The sequence below is a fragment of the Haliotis cracherodii genome, unplaced genomic scaffold (genome assembly GCF_022045235.1).
Source record: "Haliotis cracherodii isolate W230 unplaced genomic scaffold, xgHalCrac1.p SCAF_14, whole genome shotgun sequence".
NCBI lineage: Eukaryota > Metazoa > Mollusca > Gastropoda > Lepetellida > Haliotidae > Haliotis > Haliotis cracherodii.
Genome location: NW_027266269.1, coordinates 21,168,432 through 21,185,527, shown reverse-complemented (window position 1 = coordinate 21,185,527; position 17,096 = coordinate 21,168,432). Strand labels below are relative to the sequence as shown.

Sequence of the window (17,096 nt, the reverse complement as noted above, 5' to 3'; positions counted from 1 at the left end):
CTAAACCATGCACATGTATCACATCCCCCAACTTACTTTACCTCACCCATAATTATGAAAATATCAAAGCATTTTTTTGGTGGTATCTTTATTTTTACATTACATTGTATCCAAATTCAATGTTGACGGCCTAAAAGTGACACAAATATGGATATAATGGGTGGCCAAAACACAACTTAACAAACGACCATTGTACAAGGTCCAGAATGCTTTCCATGAAATTCAAAATTCACTTGTGTTTCCTTGTGGCTTTTCTGATAAATGGCACCCCAATAAAGCCCCGTTTCTCTAATTCTTCATACATCTGGCGCTAATATCGATACAAGAATGTGGGATCCACACTGTGGTGTAGCTCCAAAAAATGTATTGATATTTCAATAAGAAACTTTAATGAGTATTTTAATGAAGCATTGTTTCTTTTGCCATTCAGTATTTATTTTTTCCCTCACCTCTCCCAAACATCTGTAGTGCAATTCACCTCACCCATATTTCACATGTTTCATATCCCTCACCTATAATGTAATTGTACAATAGACCATGCCTCACCATAACACCACACATCCGCATCAATTACAGCCCCATCTGGTCCTTCGCTCCTTGCTCTATCATTACATGTCCAAATGAAGCAGTCTACTTCCACGTCCTTTGTTATATCTTACATTTACACCACCTAAGCAATATATCAAATTTACACCACCTAAGCAATATGTCAAATTTACAGCACCTATGTGATATCGTATTCGACATAATAAGTGCCCACGGCGATATTTGCTAATATATTGGCAAGTGAACAATCCCAATTAGCACCTTCCGATTGATCAATGTACACAAGACTTATTTATTCGTGTATAAACGCACTCGTGTGTTATTTGCACCCTCAATTATGGACAGTTTAATTCTGGAAAATATATCTGTCATGTATGATATGCACAGGCTGTTCACAGACTGTCAGCATAAACTATGAAATTTACAATCTTTCAACTGTTTTTTCTCCCCCAAATTATATTCTAATAAGAGGCCCCTATTTCTAATTTTGAGAATGCCATGGGCGCTTATTACGTCCAACACGGTATATTAAATTTACGCCACCTACGTGACTTACGCCACCTATGTGATATATCAAATTTACACCACCTATGTGACTTACGCCACCTATGTGATATATCAAATTTACACCACCTATGTGACTTACGCCACCTATGTGATATATCAAATTTACACCACCTATGTGACTTACGCCACCTATGTGATATATCAAATTTACACCACCTATGTGACTTACGCCACCTATGTGATATATCAAATTTACACCACCTATGTGACTTACGCCACCTATGTGATATATCAAATTTACACCACCTATGTGACTTACGCCACCTATGTGATATATCAAATTTACACCACCTATGTGACTTACGCCACCTATGTGATATATCAAATTTACACCACCTATGTGACTTACGCCACCTATGTGATATATCAAATTTACACCACCTATGTGACTTACGCCACCTATGTGATATATCAAATTTACACCACCTATGTGATATACATCAGCAGGGTATAACTTACACTTATACAAATTCACAAACCAAGAAAGTGCAATTTCTATCATCTTCTAAAATACATAAAAAACAACCATTTTCCCCTCAAATGTAAACCACCCTTGACAAAGTCACACATACCTAAAACTCAACAAGCACTCAATCATACCACTCAATTCCAATTTCTGCCGATTTTGCATTAATGTTATTCACCCAGTGAATCACTCACTGGTAAGATAGTTTTACATCCTGTTTTCCCTGCTCCCCTTGCCCTCCCCCTTCTTGCCCCCCTCCCCACTCATCACCCCCCTCCCCACTCATCACCCCCCTCCCCTCCCCCCAGTATAAATATGCACACCTGCAAAAGTAGGGCATCGTGTAAAGCTGCCCTGTGCCTGGTAGACAGTGTCAATATCCCTCCGCACCTCATCACTCAGGGACTATCTTACAATACAGACATACTTTACATTTTTAATCACAAAATCTGTCAACTATCGCAATTTTATTGCCTTTTTAGGACCGGGCATAGATAAGTTGTTCAAGTGCTAATTTCAGAGTGATCCTTGATTTAAGGCATCCGTGTCAAACTTGGAAGGACTTTGGCCACACCAGGTGAAATGTTCAGTTACATCTGTAAGAAATCGTTTGCATTGCTTACATTATGCTGAAACAAACACTTACATATGCACCAAAAAGTATCTTTTACTATACTCAGAATACCCTAATTTTCGGACATTTGATTAAAGTGGTATTTGAACAACTTAGGGCAACTTGGTGATATAACACATAGGGTACAAACAGAATTGAATCAAGCAAACATTCTACTCGAAAGAAGCTGAAGAACAGCCAATTCTTCCATGTTACTTTAATGACCGAATAACTGCAGCATCGTGAAGGAATTGGGTGTTCTTTATCTTCTTTTGAGTTGTATATTTCAAGGCAGTGATCACTGTTGCAATGTACATGCGCGTGAAATGCGTATCATTGATTACGTTACCACCAACAAACACAACACAAAGTAAAATGGAATTATTTCAGTTTTAACTCACATTTTAAAAACCCGAAGACTTCAATTGATTAATTTTCTGACATTTTTTAAACAGTAGACAAGAGAGACATGTGATAAAATCCCAATGGTTCACGTAGTCTTAAGCTACTAAATGCATGGCCTTTCAAGGCCTAAACGAGGCAATGATCAAACGTTCCAAAGCTAAAAGGAAGACAAAGGTGTGCTGTCAAACAGCTTTATTGGGACATTCTCACTGCTTCTTTGTTGGAAGGACTCGATCTGTACCCCCAGACACAACCAAATATTCAAGTCGTCAATGTTTCAATATAACTTATTGAGACCCAACATAAGCCACATGATGCAATCTCGAATTAAAATTGTATTTTATATTTTACAGCCTTCTGACCTTTTCAAGGCACAAAATAGCAAGGAGACCTATTCTAACCTAGATGTCACAGGTTTCTACACATTAAAAACTGACTTTTCTTGAAATTTAAACATACTGACAATATTATAAATGATAAACTGTAAAAAATATCAATATGGCTTTGCATGACCCGTCCTACCGGGCAGACCAAGGTCGGTAAACACACATGCACATCGGGTAACAGGTGTTATAGGACTAGAAAAATATTCATTGATTAAGAATATATCAATACTGAAGACAGTTTTGCTATTTCTGAAAGTCTTCATTATAAGAAAGTTTCAGACAGTCATTGTCTTGAAACCAACCTGAATAATAACCTGTGTCATGGCTGCAGAAGAACCAGGATATATGGCCGCAGAAGAACCGGGATATATGACAGATATTCACCAGTTTATATCATATATCTCAATGCAGCAAGACAACTCAGCATTTGATTGGGATAAACAGATGTCATTCTATTTCAATAGACATGTGTCATATTAGGAGAATCAGATGAAAATATCCTCATCAAAAGTGTAGTCGTATATTTTTCAATAAGTACCACAGCCTAAGGAAAACACGACTTGAGCTCCACCATGACTGTAATATGAGGTAGATACTCACAAGTCAATAATAATATATACTACTTAAAAGAAGTAAAAGAACACCCGAATCTTCCCTCTTACTATAGTTAATCTGTCTACCAGTATGGAAGAATCAGGTGTTGTCTTACTTCTTTTGAGTAGTATAGATGTTCTCCAGCCTATAATATCCCCTACCGAACATTTACTTCTTAATGTCTGAGTACTTATCAAAGCGTAAGGAAAGCTTGACCCAATATGTGGCATACCGTAGACCCCTTATTCAGTACCCTGCCCCTTAAACAACCCCTGAGCAATTTCTAGACTGATCTGTTAATGATCTGTTAATAATCCCTATAATCACCCTAAGATCTAACATGTACATGATAGTCCATATATTCTTGTATATATTACATGTTTCACAGAAAGCAGCAGTATAGAATGAGTCGAGAATCCCCTTAAAACTATTATTGACAAAAGTTTGCATTTCACTAAAGTTTGAACTAAGCTAGTTTGCGACCACTTGATCTCAGAAAAAGATATCCGACATCTGTTAACATTTCTTCCCAAACATGTAAGGAAATTAAAGGTTTTACGCCACTTTTGGCAATATTCCACAAATATTACAGCGTGGGATACCAGAATTGGGCTTCACATATTGTACATATCTGGGAGATCAAAAGCAAGGCCTTCAGTGTGACAAGAAAATGCTTTATCCACTAGACTACCTCATGGCCCCATAAGTAAGTTCATGTTTACAGAAATCTAGTTTGTGAACCTACAGTAATATATAATATATAGTCACCGCTGGATACCATCTGATATCTTACATCTACTTAACATCCAACTAATAAACAAGACTTAAGGAAAGCTGAACTTGAGGCAATGAGTCCATGGTTTCTAAGATCGGTATCTCTCACCGACAAAACAGGACATCATGTTGATAATCAGATTAATCAGAAATATGTATCGCTAAACTACTTGAGGACAATGGTTGAAATAAGCCCTTGCCCGTAGGCCTGTAGGCCTGTGGCATGTAGATCTCGTGTCAGGCCCATAGTTTCAAATTCAAGTTTGTATGGGTCCTTATGGCCTTCAGTAAATGTATGTGTCGATTCATTTGTAGTGAGTGAGTGAGTGTGGTTTTACGCCGCTTTTAGCAATATTCCAGCAATATCACGGCGGGGGACACCACAAATGGGCTTCACACATTGTACCCATGTCGAGAATCGAACCCGGGTCTTCGGCATGACAAGCGAACACTTTAACCACTAGGCTACACGACCACCCCCGATTTATTTGTAACAAGGTGCAGTTTTTTAAAGGAGGGCTTGGAAAGTTTAGTCAGATTAATAAGTCTGTGGGTCCTGATGGCAGCCTGGCAAATGTTTTTTTAATTTCAAACACTGGTTGAGGACAACTAGATTCTTTCACATTACTATAGTTAATCTCCACGACAGATTAACTTTAGTAATATCATAAAGGAATTGGGTGGTCTTAAACTTTTTTTTAGTTTAGAACAAATCAGGATATACCGAAGCTTGTCATGAGGGCTTGCATCGTCGCACACAGGTCGGCTGTCGTAGCGTACAGGTAGGCAGTGTACGAGAAAGAATGAGACAAGCTCATAGCATAGGTGACAGATTACTTGGTGTTCTATGAGAAGCCTTGTGGCTATGACAGCACACCTGTGTTAGGCACTGGACCGCGTTCAACAATCGCGTCTACCTCAGAGTCACAGTGTCTTCCACTTCATTTGAAGGATAGATACGACCCTCTTGTATCGCCACCTGTACCCTGCTGACCTTAATCATTGATTCAGAAGCTGCAAAACCTCATATTTTGGAAAGCTGTCTTTTAAACAGATTATAAACTTAAAGTTCGGACTGAAAATTAAGAAAATGTAGACAGGAAACAAATCTATTGTAAACATACTGTTATTCAACCAACTGAAAACAACTCTCACAAAATCACACATGCAAAACAATTATTTTCTACAATACTTTTGAAATTTCATCCCCATTCAACCAATGCTATGATACTTTGAATTGAAACCTTCAGTTTCCTGCACTCAACATACACATTATCATAAATGGATTTTTAAACAATCGTTTTTTTCACGAATTATTATATCATTTCATATTAAGCAGCCAAGCATAGCATTCAACATGGGGTACAGTTTATATTACAAATGTTTGAAATATTTATTCACGTAAATGGTTTTCCTAATCTGACCCGCTGACATCACACCTGTGTCGCCCGCCATACCTGTAATACTATCTAGAGGTATTCATTCTCGTACAGGTGCTCGATGAAGACTTCTATGACAAACCTGATATTCAAGTAAATTGTGACAACAAAACCTGTACATTTTTTCACTTCCCTGCAACCATTAAAGGCATCATTACTTCTTTCTATCAGTAAAACTGTAACCACAAAACAACTGGTACTTAAACAAAGTTAATGTTTCAAATTCTAGATATCAAATTATGGGTACAAATAGATGTCCTTGTAAATTTAAAATTTAGAATAAAATAAATTAATTTGAGGCAATAAAATAGATACAACATAATTTATGTTCATGTGACTAGGCTGAAATAGCAGGAAGATCTGTGTGATGACAAATACCATTTCTTCTCCATTAAAATTGAAATACAAGACAGTGAACGCCATGCATACTTTTGGGATAAAATAACTAACCATTTAAACCTTGGTTCATACACTATAAGCCTCACAACTTTCCAAGACTTTTCCATGTCTTGTTCAGGGTATTTAGATGAATAAGAATCACAACAAAATCACAAACATTGGGAAGCGCTAACTCAGAATAACATGGAAAACAACCATTTCCCTTATATTCCTGTTGGTGATATATCACCAGAAATATATTACTGCTTGTAAAATAATAGTTTTTCATGACTTTTCCAAGACTTAACAAAACTTTCTTATTTTCAAAAACTTTTCCAGGCCTCAGAAACAGTAACTAAAATTCAAGGAATTTTCCAGGATTCCAAAACTCCTTTACATGTTAAATTGAACAAATATTGCATTAAACTTGAGGTAAAACTTACGGATATAACATGATTAAATTTCATGCAACAGCCAGCCGAAATAGCCTAAAGATCTGTGCGACTACAAAGACTAGTTCTACCCTGTACACCACCTCGTACACCCACGAGAGAGCTGAACGCATTGTCTACATGGCTGTATACGTGTTACTTGTTGTGACAGATTACAGCAAAACACTGTCACACCCGTGCTGATACAAGATAACTGTAGTGATTTGCTGTGTCATATCTCTCACCAACACCACATTACATATCCAAGTTGAGAATCTCTTCAGACCTCCTTTTTAAGGATCTATTAGTTTTGAAATAGCTGTCTCCCATATGTCCAAACTTACCAACCAGTCACATTTCCCATACCTCCACTGTCAAAACAAACTGTCGTGTGTCAAATTTTGTATCTCATACTGAATCTAAAAGTTTACATTGAAAAATCATTCCCCGTAGAATCAGGAAACAAAATATGACAACCATGAAGAGTGAACCTGATCAAAGTTAAAATAACCACAACTTCCAGAGTCATAAATCTACCAACTCTCCACAGAACAATCAGAGAAAAGTTGTGTCAAAACATTCAAGCTAAGCAACCCGAAAATCTCAGCAATGGCGAAAGTCTCTCCAACAGTGTATGCCAAAGACGTCTTTCAGCACCAAACATTCAAAATAATTCCCAAATAAAGTTTCAAAATGACAACCAAACTATCAAATCTTACCCCATATCTGGGATGATATCGCCCGTAACGGTCCCACTGGTTGTACATGCAACTCATATCCCTCAGTCTGGTATAATATCCACAGGTGGTGGCAATACGTCCATTCGATACAAGCTACCTGCGACAACTAGGTAGATATGTCAAGCGTATCACCTAGCCTGGAGCTACGGCTTATACCATAGTGCGATAAGTCACGCAAGCATTTCTCTGCAGCTGGATGGAGTGGCAGTGGGCTCCCGTATTTACTTAGGTTCGGGGAGGCCTGAATGGCAGGAGAAGACCTGAGTGTACACAGATCTCTCTAACAAAGAGGACGGTAGGAGACTGTGTCAACCTCCCTCAATATAGTGCTATACCATAAACCACCACATTGGAATAAAAATGACACAAAATCCTTAAGCTTTTCTTGAAATACTGTAAAATTCGGGTGTCCACGAAGGGGGTGTCCATGAAAGGGCTATGGAGGGGAGATTATCTCCAGCCTTGCCTAACTGTGTGATTTGCAGAATTGTTCATGACCTTTTGCCTCACATGTCTCCAATAGCGGTGTGCCTTACGCAGCGTTTCACGCGCTGTGTTTGCCTACCAATGGCTCAGGTGTGAAAGTTTAGCCATGGAATTAAGTTGTGTAAACACCGATGATGCAAGTCCTCTGCCTCTCCTACTTCAACAACAAGGCCTACAAATTTAACATATTTTTCTCTTCGAGACTACTGTCATTATGAGAGTTTGAATAAACAGCATTCCTTTAACACTGCCCAAGATAAATTCCCTATTCTATTATTAAATAGTTAATCATACAATTGTGTTCCTCAGCAAAAACATCATGTTGTTTCCAGTGATCGACCGCTTTTTTCACTTTTTACAATCCACAATAATTATAACAATCTTCCATCTATTTTGAACAAAGACAAAGTTCCATTCATCATACAAGTTCTGCATTTAACATATTCAAGCAAACAATTACATGATCCAAAAAATTCTATCTTAATGTACATAAAATTTAAACTTTTTCAAATTTGCCTTACAAACTTGATTCAAAACCCTGTTTTCAAAAAGGAATTTCATTTGAAATTTGAAGTAAGTTGCCACACACGGTTAACTCAGAAGGAAGCCATGTGACCAAACTGGTCTGTTTCCCAGAGACTTAATTAAAATGAATTAATCATTGTTTTGGGCTTTATTTAGATATAACTATTTGGTAGATCCAAATTTTTAAATAAGATAACTTCATTTCTGGACCTCAATGTAAGATAAGTAACGAATCCTGTATTCTATGACCCGTGTCATTTATTGTCCCTTAATGTCCGAGTAGGATGAAATGACATTTATACCCCACTGACAGAATGTTTCTGATGAAAGTATGCAAGGGAACAGCAAAATATACAAAACTTATAAAATAAAAATCAGCGTCTTGTTTCAATTTATTCATTTCCTTTGGAACCCATGAAAGGTCCCAGTAGCTATTGCTTGTGACACGTACAAACGATTGGTGGGGATTCCAGGTTAGAATGCATGTCCCCAGCAACCTCCTTGTGGTCAGTCTCGGTGACTTGGGAGTTTGTATGTCGCTGCTGACTCACTCACTCATTCTCATAACGATGACTCACTCACCCATTCACTCCCACCCGCATTCTAGAAGCAGAATTCTGGTGCATGCATTCCTGACAAACATCATATCTGTTCACACCACACCTTCAATTTAAAAAAAGAAATCTTAAAAAAACATTCCACATGTGTCCATCAAGTCAAAATCCGATGACTCATGTAACATGTGGTCTCTTGGCCATGTTAGAATCCTGCAAGGATTACTTTTTGAAAGTTGAGTACATTGGTCTGCTGTGGAAGCCAATAGAGTTTGGAGTACCAGCAGACGCTGTCCAAGTTAGCAATGCAATATGGCCACACTTCTATTCCCATGGTGGAGAAGATAGGTTCTTGTTTTGCTCGTAAAATGTCTTCTTCTTAGTGATTAGTCTACGTTCGGTCATGTCGCTAATCTCGTTAGGGCAAGTCATCAATCGATCTATGCTACACTGACAGTCATAAAACATCTACCAATGTTGAGTATTGTACTAGCGGAGGGCAACACATCATCGGCGCCAGCAGGACAGCCACTACAAGGGGGCTAAGCAAGTGTGGGGCCCACTCCACAAAGCGATCTTAGCGCCAAGACGATTGCAACTTTAACAAGGCTTTAACATAGTGAGTGAGTGAGTGAGTATGGTTTTATGCCGCTTTTAGCAATATTCCAGCAATATCACAGCGGGGGACACCGGAAATGGGCTTCACACATTGTACCCATGTCAGAAATCAAACCCGGGTCGTCGGCACAACGAGCGAACGCTTTAACCACTAGGCTATCTGACCGCCCGCTTAAACATAGACTTATGACAATCGTAGTGCTAAGATCGCCGTGTGAAACGGGCCTGTACTACACAAACCGATTTGTTCCTTCAAACTGGCATTCCACTTCAACAATCTTATCAATATTCAGCTATACCAAGGGAGGGAGTAATGTTAAGCAATGTGCCATCAATATCACAGTAGGGACACCATGAATGGACTTCATGCATTGCACCTAATATCTGGGCATTAAACGCAGGCACTTGGCGTGATAAGCAAATTCTTTAACCGCTAGGCTACGCCACACTCCATTTAAGTTACATCATGACAGCCTGTAAATAGCCGACTCTGGCCCACACAAACCAGTGGTTGACAGCATGAACACCTTCCGTCTTTAACATGGTACAAAGTCTATCACCGGGTCCATCTTAATCAACTCTTACCACAGGCGCAGGTTATTCAAAGCAAGGAAATACAGTCGAATCTCATTATCATGAACCTAGCATGACCATGTCGTAACTTCCAAGAAGATAATAATTAAAATATGCCATTTACGTATATTGCGCATATTTCCACACCACACAGGAGCATGCTCAAAACACATGCATGGTCTCTGGAGATCCATTCTCATTTCAACCCGGTAGCGGGGAGACAGGTATAGAAGCCAGAAACTTTAACATAGTGCTACAACTGTCGTAAGTCTAAGACTATCATAACTCCCATACTATATCATATACTTACGACAATCGTAAAGCTATGATCACTTCGTGGAATGGCCCAGGGTTCTATTCTGCCTAGAATCACGAATGTTTTTGAAAATCAATGCACTTGGGCAATGTTTTGATGACACATAATCCTCCTCCTACAATCTGCCAGTCAGCAGATGGTCCAGGCTCTCACAGCCTGCTGTCACCTCTCACTCAGGCCACACCAGCCCTGGAATCCCCATTTAGGAGGAGGAGGAGGAGGAGGAGGAGGAATGTTTATTTAGGGAACTCTGATGTAACTGCTTCATATTCCGACACTATTAAACAATCTCAAGAAACGACAACATAAAGTGAGATAGGGTTTACATTTTCTGTGACTAAAAATTGAAAAAAAGAAGTTTTCATTTAAAGTTTGGAAAGATATTTTTTTGTCCATTTTTTATCAGAGGATTATCAGTACAGCTTCCATTTCAATAATTTAAAACTTGGTATGAAAGCTTTATTAATCTATTTTAGTCTTTTAATCAAGGAAATACAAATCACCTTTGACAAAAAAAATTAAAAATAAACAGTTTCATCAGAAAATTTCAGTTCTATAATGGAATAGATTTTAGACATAATATCAGTCCCCAAGAACACTTAATCACCTCCCTTGTCATGCAGTGTTCTTGTTGTCCTTCTTGCACACACAGCAATATTCCAGTTATGCAATGACAGTCATTAAATAATAAAGTCTGTTACAGACAATCCAGTGATTGACATCATGAGCATCGATCCACGCAATTGGGATACAATACAAACAAGTCAACGAGTCTGACCACCCGATCCCACTGGTCACCCCATATAATAACCATGGGTAGCTGAAGACCAATTCTATGTGTAGTGATTCTATCCTCCTAATAGGCAAGTCTAGATGTGGACAGTACTCCTGTCTGTAAAAGGAACAACTTGTTCTTATCATTGACATAATCTAGATATTACCATTTAAACTAATAATTATTGCCTTAGAGACTTGTGCAAGTCTAGGAAAATTCCAGATGAGACATATACTACTCAAAAGAAGTTAAGGATCACCCAATTCTTTCATAATGGTAATGTTAATCAGTCATGGCATGAGAGATTAACTATCGTAATATGAGAGAAACAGGTGATCCTTAACTTCTTTTGAGTAGTATATGAAGTCCAAACCCGAAATGGCATGCCTTAAATCACCAGGATGGTTTAAGAGACTTGGCAAGTCTACACTGCAGCTGTTGCAGAAGCATCAACATCAGGCAAGTAACAGAGCAGATAATCTGGAGTCAGGAGGACATTCACATGTCATGTTCAGCATTAACCACAGCAGTCCAGGACCAACTGACAATTTGCCCTGAGCTATAACTGATATAACAGGTCATTCAGCGGTTAAATATACTACTCTACTGTAGGGAAAATCAGAGTGAGTGAGTGAATATGGTTTTATGCCACTTTTAGCAATATTCTAGCAATATCAGTAGAGAACACCAGAAATGGACTTCACAAGGGACAATCAGATATTATTCTATTTAGATATACACTTGACATTATCATAATAATCATTTTTGTGCATCATGGAAAGATAAAAATTATCCCTATGAAAAATATATTGTGAACAGTGAAGGGGTGAGTGAATGTTGTTTTATGCCCCACTCACTTGGTTGATGAATGTCATCATATCCAAATTGCATAGATCGATGCTCATGATGTCAATCACTGGATATCTGGTCCAGACTCAATTATTTACAGACTGCCGTCATGTTGCTGGAATATTGCTGAGAGCGGCGTTAAACAACCAAACAAAACAAGGCAATCAGATACTTATACACAAGTGAGGCTGACAACAATCCACAACAACGTTCTCCAGCACATCATGACTTAAGTGAGTGAGATTCGACACTGAAGACAATCATATTCATTTGACACCAAAACAGAAGGACCTTGCAGAACCATAGCTGACAACAAACTACTGCTTCGGCCATGAGTACAGTCAGCCCCAAAGACCTTCACAAGCACGCAAGTGGTGTGCAAGCAAGCCCCAGCAAGTCTAGAACACAGCTGCCACCTCGGCAGAAAGCAAGATGGCTGCGCGGTTCGTCAGCTGCTGGTTGAAGGAGGAGGGAGGCCAGGTTGAGATCCAGATGCAGTCTCCCCACAACCAGGTCAAACATGTCCGCAGATTCCACAGTCTGCCTGTCTGATAACAAGCCAATTTCGTCACCATCTACACCGATAATAGCTTGCATTAGCATATCCAGGAAGACCAGCCTAGCCTTGACGCAGTGCTGGAGATAACCACAAAATGTTGCTCAGATGTAAATGCAGATTTTAGTAACATCCACAAAAATATTAAATAATAAAGTAAACTATCAATAATCCACACTCATGGCCATTTCAAGCAACAAAATCCACCCTTTCAATAAAAAGTCATCATAATTATGATTAGAAATACAGGCATAGCCTCTACATAACACACTGGCTTATTCCACTAACAGCATTGGTACTGACTTCCTCGGATGCAATGTAGACAAAAATGAATACAATACCATTGGTTGAAATTTGCATGAGGTGTAATCGGAGTCATTATCTTCCAAATGGTGCCTAAACTAGTGGTGACTAGAAACCAATGTTCCACTGCATCTTGAAGCTGGAGCATCCTGGGAGGCAGCACCAGGGAACAAATGCTTCAGGAACTACTATTACTATTACCATATAATGAAACCAAAGCCTCCAGGTCAAGATACCACGGCCTATTAGAAGCAATCTTGCTGTGCCATTACACAATATGCATGAATAAATACAGCTTAATGAATGTGCAAAAAGACGTGGTATACACTACCATATCACCAACTCAGCTGGTCTCAATGTAGCCTGCTAGCAACTAAGTTTCAACTTGTTTAAGTCAGTGTGTGTTAACGCACTTTCCCATGGCTACAGGGAGACTGAATTGTCACACATAATTTCTGTCATACTGTGTCACATATGAAGTGGAATATAAATCATATTAGCATGATTAGCAGCGTTAGTCTCAGCAATTGCTATGGTGTCTCCTGCTTATTATAGGGTGTATTAATGTTAATAATTGTTTGTTTTTTGCCTAAGGCTGCACTTAGCAATATTCCAGCCATATGACAGTTGTCAATAATTATCTTGACCAGACAATGCAGTGATTGACATAATGAGCATCGATTCATCAACAGCACCTCACAATAGCACATCGTAACAGGGCCACACAACAGCATCTCACAACAGGGCCTTAAAACAGCATCTCACAACAAGAGCGACAGATAGCAGCAGTCGTTTTGTTTTTTAACGAATTTAAAACATGCACAAATATTCCGACATCGTTGAAGCAGAAGTAAAGATGCTGTAGAAGACTCATGAATGAATTCACACAGTTACTGACTTAGACCACTCTGGCAGTTAGTCCTTAAAGGGGGGCTTGGCTCGCGTTAATTTCGCAGCCTCGCAAAAATTAATTGCAGTTATTCATACCCTATTTTTTGCTTGTCTGGCGTTAGGTTTGTTGTTAAACGCCACACTTGCCAATATTCCAGCCATATGATCACAGTCAGCATATAATGGAGTGAAGACCAGACAATCCAGTGATTAATATTTTGAGCTACAATCCACATCTTAAGGGTACGATGACATATGACTTGGTCATCGAGCCTGACCACCCCAGCCATTTAGTTGCCTCTTACGATCGGCATATTTTGCTGGGGACCAATTCTAACCCGGTCAGGTAACTTAATTTAATGATCAATACCAATCTAGCTGTTAAGGATTACCTATTTACACGACAAGGCCTCATTTTCACACAGAACACTATTTACAGCATTTATTTCCAGGCAGAAATGGCTCCAGACCCGGGAACAAGGACTCATTTCAGAAAGTCCATCCCCTTCACTGTGGGAGAGTGAGTTGGGTTGTACGCCGTTGTCAACAATATTCCAGCAATATCATGGCAGAGGACGCCAGAAATTGGCATCACACATTGTACCATGTGTGGATTCGAAACCAGGTCTTCTGTGTGACAATCTATCCCACCACCCCCAACCCCTTCAGAAAGCTCATTGCTGAAACCAGCGCCTACTGCATGGACTATCATTGGACTGAACCAGCGCCTACTGCATGGACTATCATTGGACTGAACCAGCACCTACTGCATGGACTATCATTGGACTGAACCAGCGCCTACTGCATGGACTATCATTGGACTGAACCAGCGCCTACTGCATGGACTATCATTGGACTGAACCAGCGCCTACTGCATGGACTATCATTGGACTGAACCAGCGCCTACTGCATGGACTATCATTGGACTGAACCTCAGAGTGATGATTCAACCATTTGAAATATCTGTTCAGCGATCAGAAAGTTATGGATACAAGCATTATATCATGAGATTTTGTACCAAGACAAAGCCCTCCTAAAAGAAGAACATATATGGTTTTTAAACAAACTCTCAAAAGTACTTCTCAACGAGTGTGAATACAACTCATCAACATGCTCAAACCATTGTTTAATCTAATCAATCTCTGAATCTCTTCTTATAACCATAAGGAATTGAACACCAGTCTTGCAATTCAGGCTTGCTGACATGGTTGATGCATGTCAAAATATCCCAATTGTGTGGATCGATGCTCATGATGTCAATCACTGGACTGTCTTGTCCAGACTCGATTATTTACAGACCGCCGTCATCTAGCTGGAATATTGCTGAATGCGACGTCAAACAACAAACCAACCAACTTGTGTTGTGCAAGTGCTTCATCCACCACGCTACATACCCACAGCCTTATTTGTTGACTGGACCTACAGCCGACTTTAATTGCTCTCCAGATACGCTTGCAAGCATTTCTAACCAATTTTATTGCGGGATATAAGCAATTTTTCATACTCCTACCCCCAACTGTCGAATTCAACATCATTTACCATGATAAGAAAAATTGGTGTATCGACAAGTGCCTACATGCAAACTGCTAGGCTTAAACCCTGGAGGGAGGGAGAAACATGGCAGACTTGTAGTGGCATTCAAACCTCCTCCAAACGGCTTCCTCCAACTGCTATTATGCATTCAGCATGGTCATATACTCACCAACAAATAAACGGAACACTTTGGTTTCAAAATTTCTTTCTCAGCATACATGAAATTGTTTCTCTCAAGTAACATATAGTCTATGAAACCTCTCATAACACAATAAATTTGTTTATATTTTTTAATTTCAACCCACTTTGATGTCTTTTTTCCAATGATATTCACTGATAAAACAAAGAACAAACATAAAAAGGTATAACAGCTGGCTTTACAGCACCTCTCCCATATATTAGATACAACATATTTGATGTAATAAGTGCACAGGGCGTTCTCAAATTTAGAAAAAGGGGGCTCTTATTAGAATATTATTTTGGTGGAAAAAAACATAGTTGAAAGATAAATTTTGTGGTGTATGCTGACAGCCTGAAATGTGTATATACGACAGATATTCTTTTCCAGAATTTAATTGCCCATAAATAAGGGTGCGTATAACACACGTGTGCGTTTTTTCCAAATAAATAAGTCTTGTGTACATTGGTCAATCAGAAGGGATGCTAATTGGGCTTGTTCATTTGCCAATATATCAGCAAATATCGCCGTGGGCGCTTATTAGACCGGGGAGCTTATTATGTCGAATACAGTAATAGTTCTAAGAAATAAGTCTACCGACCTCCCTTATTAAGAAACAAAGTTTGTTTTTTAACACAACACTGCAATATTCCAGCTATTTGATGACCGCCTGTAAATAATCAAGTCTGGACCAAACAATCCAGTGATCGGTATTGTGAGCAACGATCCACACTATCAACCAAGTCACCGAACCTGACCACATGATCAATTGTGTTGCCTCGACCAGCATCGTGTGCTGGGGACGGACACTCGCCTGGATCCCTACAGGAGTCGAAACAACCAGGTTAACTCAGGTAAACACAAAATGCAAACCAAAGCTGAAATATATGGTTGAGCCAAGTAACTTTCAAATTCGGACTAGTAGATTTGGCAGAACACTACTCCAGGGATTAGTGAACCAAATTCTGATTCTAAAACTGGATTCTACCTTTTACGAAAATGTCACATATCATTGGGGATAAGGAAAATGATATGAATATTATTATTCCAACCATAGATATCACCTAAAATATCTGTGACGAAAACAAATGACATAGCATTTCTGAAATTTCACTCACTGCATTTCCTAAGTTATCAAAGATGTGTTTTAAGAGTTCAGATTTGTTTTAATGATTGGTACAAATTTACTGATTAATCATTAGTAAGTGAGCGAGTTGGATTGACCGCCGCTGTGAACGGTTATCCAGTTATATCATGGCATGTCAGTTTAGCGTTGGAGGAAAACCAGGTCTTAGACGTGACATGACATCCATGAGCACAGGTATGGTGCAGACAAACCGAGCAACACGATGCCATGATCCAAGGTTTCTGACGTGCCCAAGGGATCCAAGCCTGCACAGTGAATGGCAGCACCTTGGACGACTGTCCCACCCGTGCCCCATGATGAACCATAAATTCAAATGTCTATGACAAATGAAAAGACATAAAATCACAGTCATTTTCAGACTCAATTTAGAAAGTTTACAAAATTCAAAAGGCCCTTACACATTTGTCGTGACACCCAATATGGCAGCCAACAATAAACTTAACCCTTACTATT

General features: G+C 39.1%; 1 protein-coding gene across 8 annotated transcripts in view; it reads right to left on the bottom strand.

Moving 5' to 3' along the window:
* Positions 1-17,096, bottom strand: part of LOC139461081 (transcription factor 12-like) — a 152,057-nt gene that overhangs the window by 120,958 nt on the left and 14,003 nt on the right. Inside the window, exon 1 of one of the 8 annotated variants that reach the window (XM_071242603.1) lies at positions 7,319-7,462. The exons of the other annotated variants lie outside the window; for them this stretch is intronic. Within the exon in view, the coding sequence (XP_071098704.1) occupies positions 7,319-7,375 (57 nt within the window). The 5' untranslated portion in view covers positions 7,376-7,462. Of the gene's footprint in view, positions 1-7,318; positions 7,463-17,096 lie in introns of those variants that run through there. 8 annotated transcript variants of the gene reach the window in all.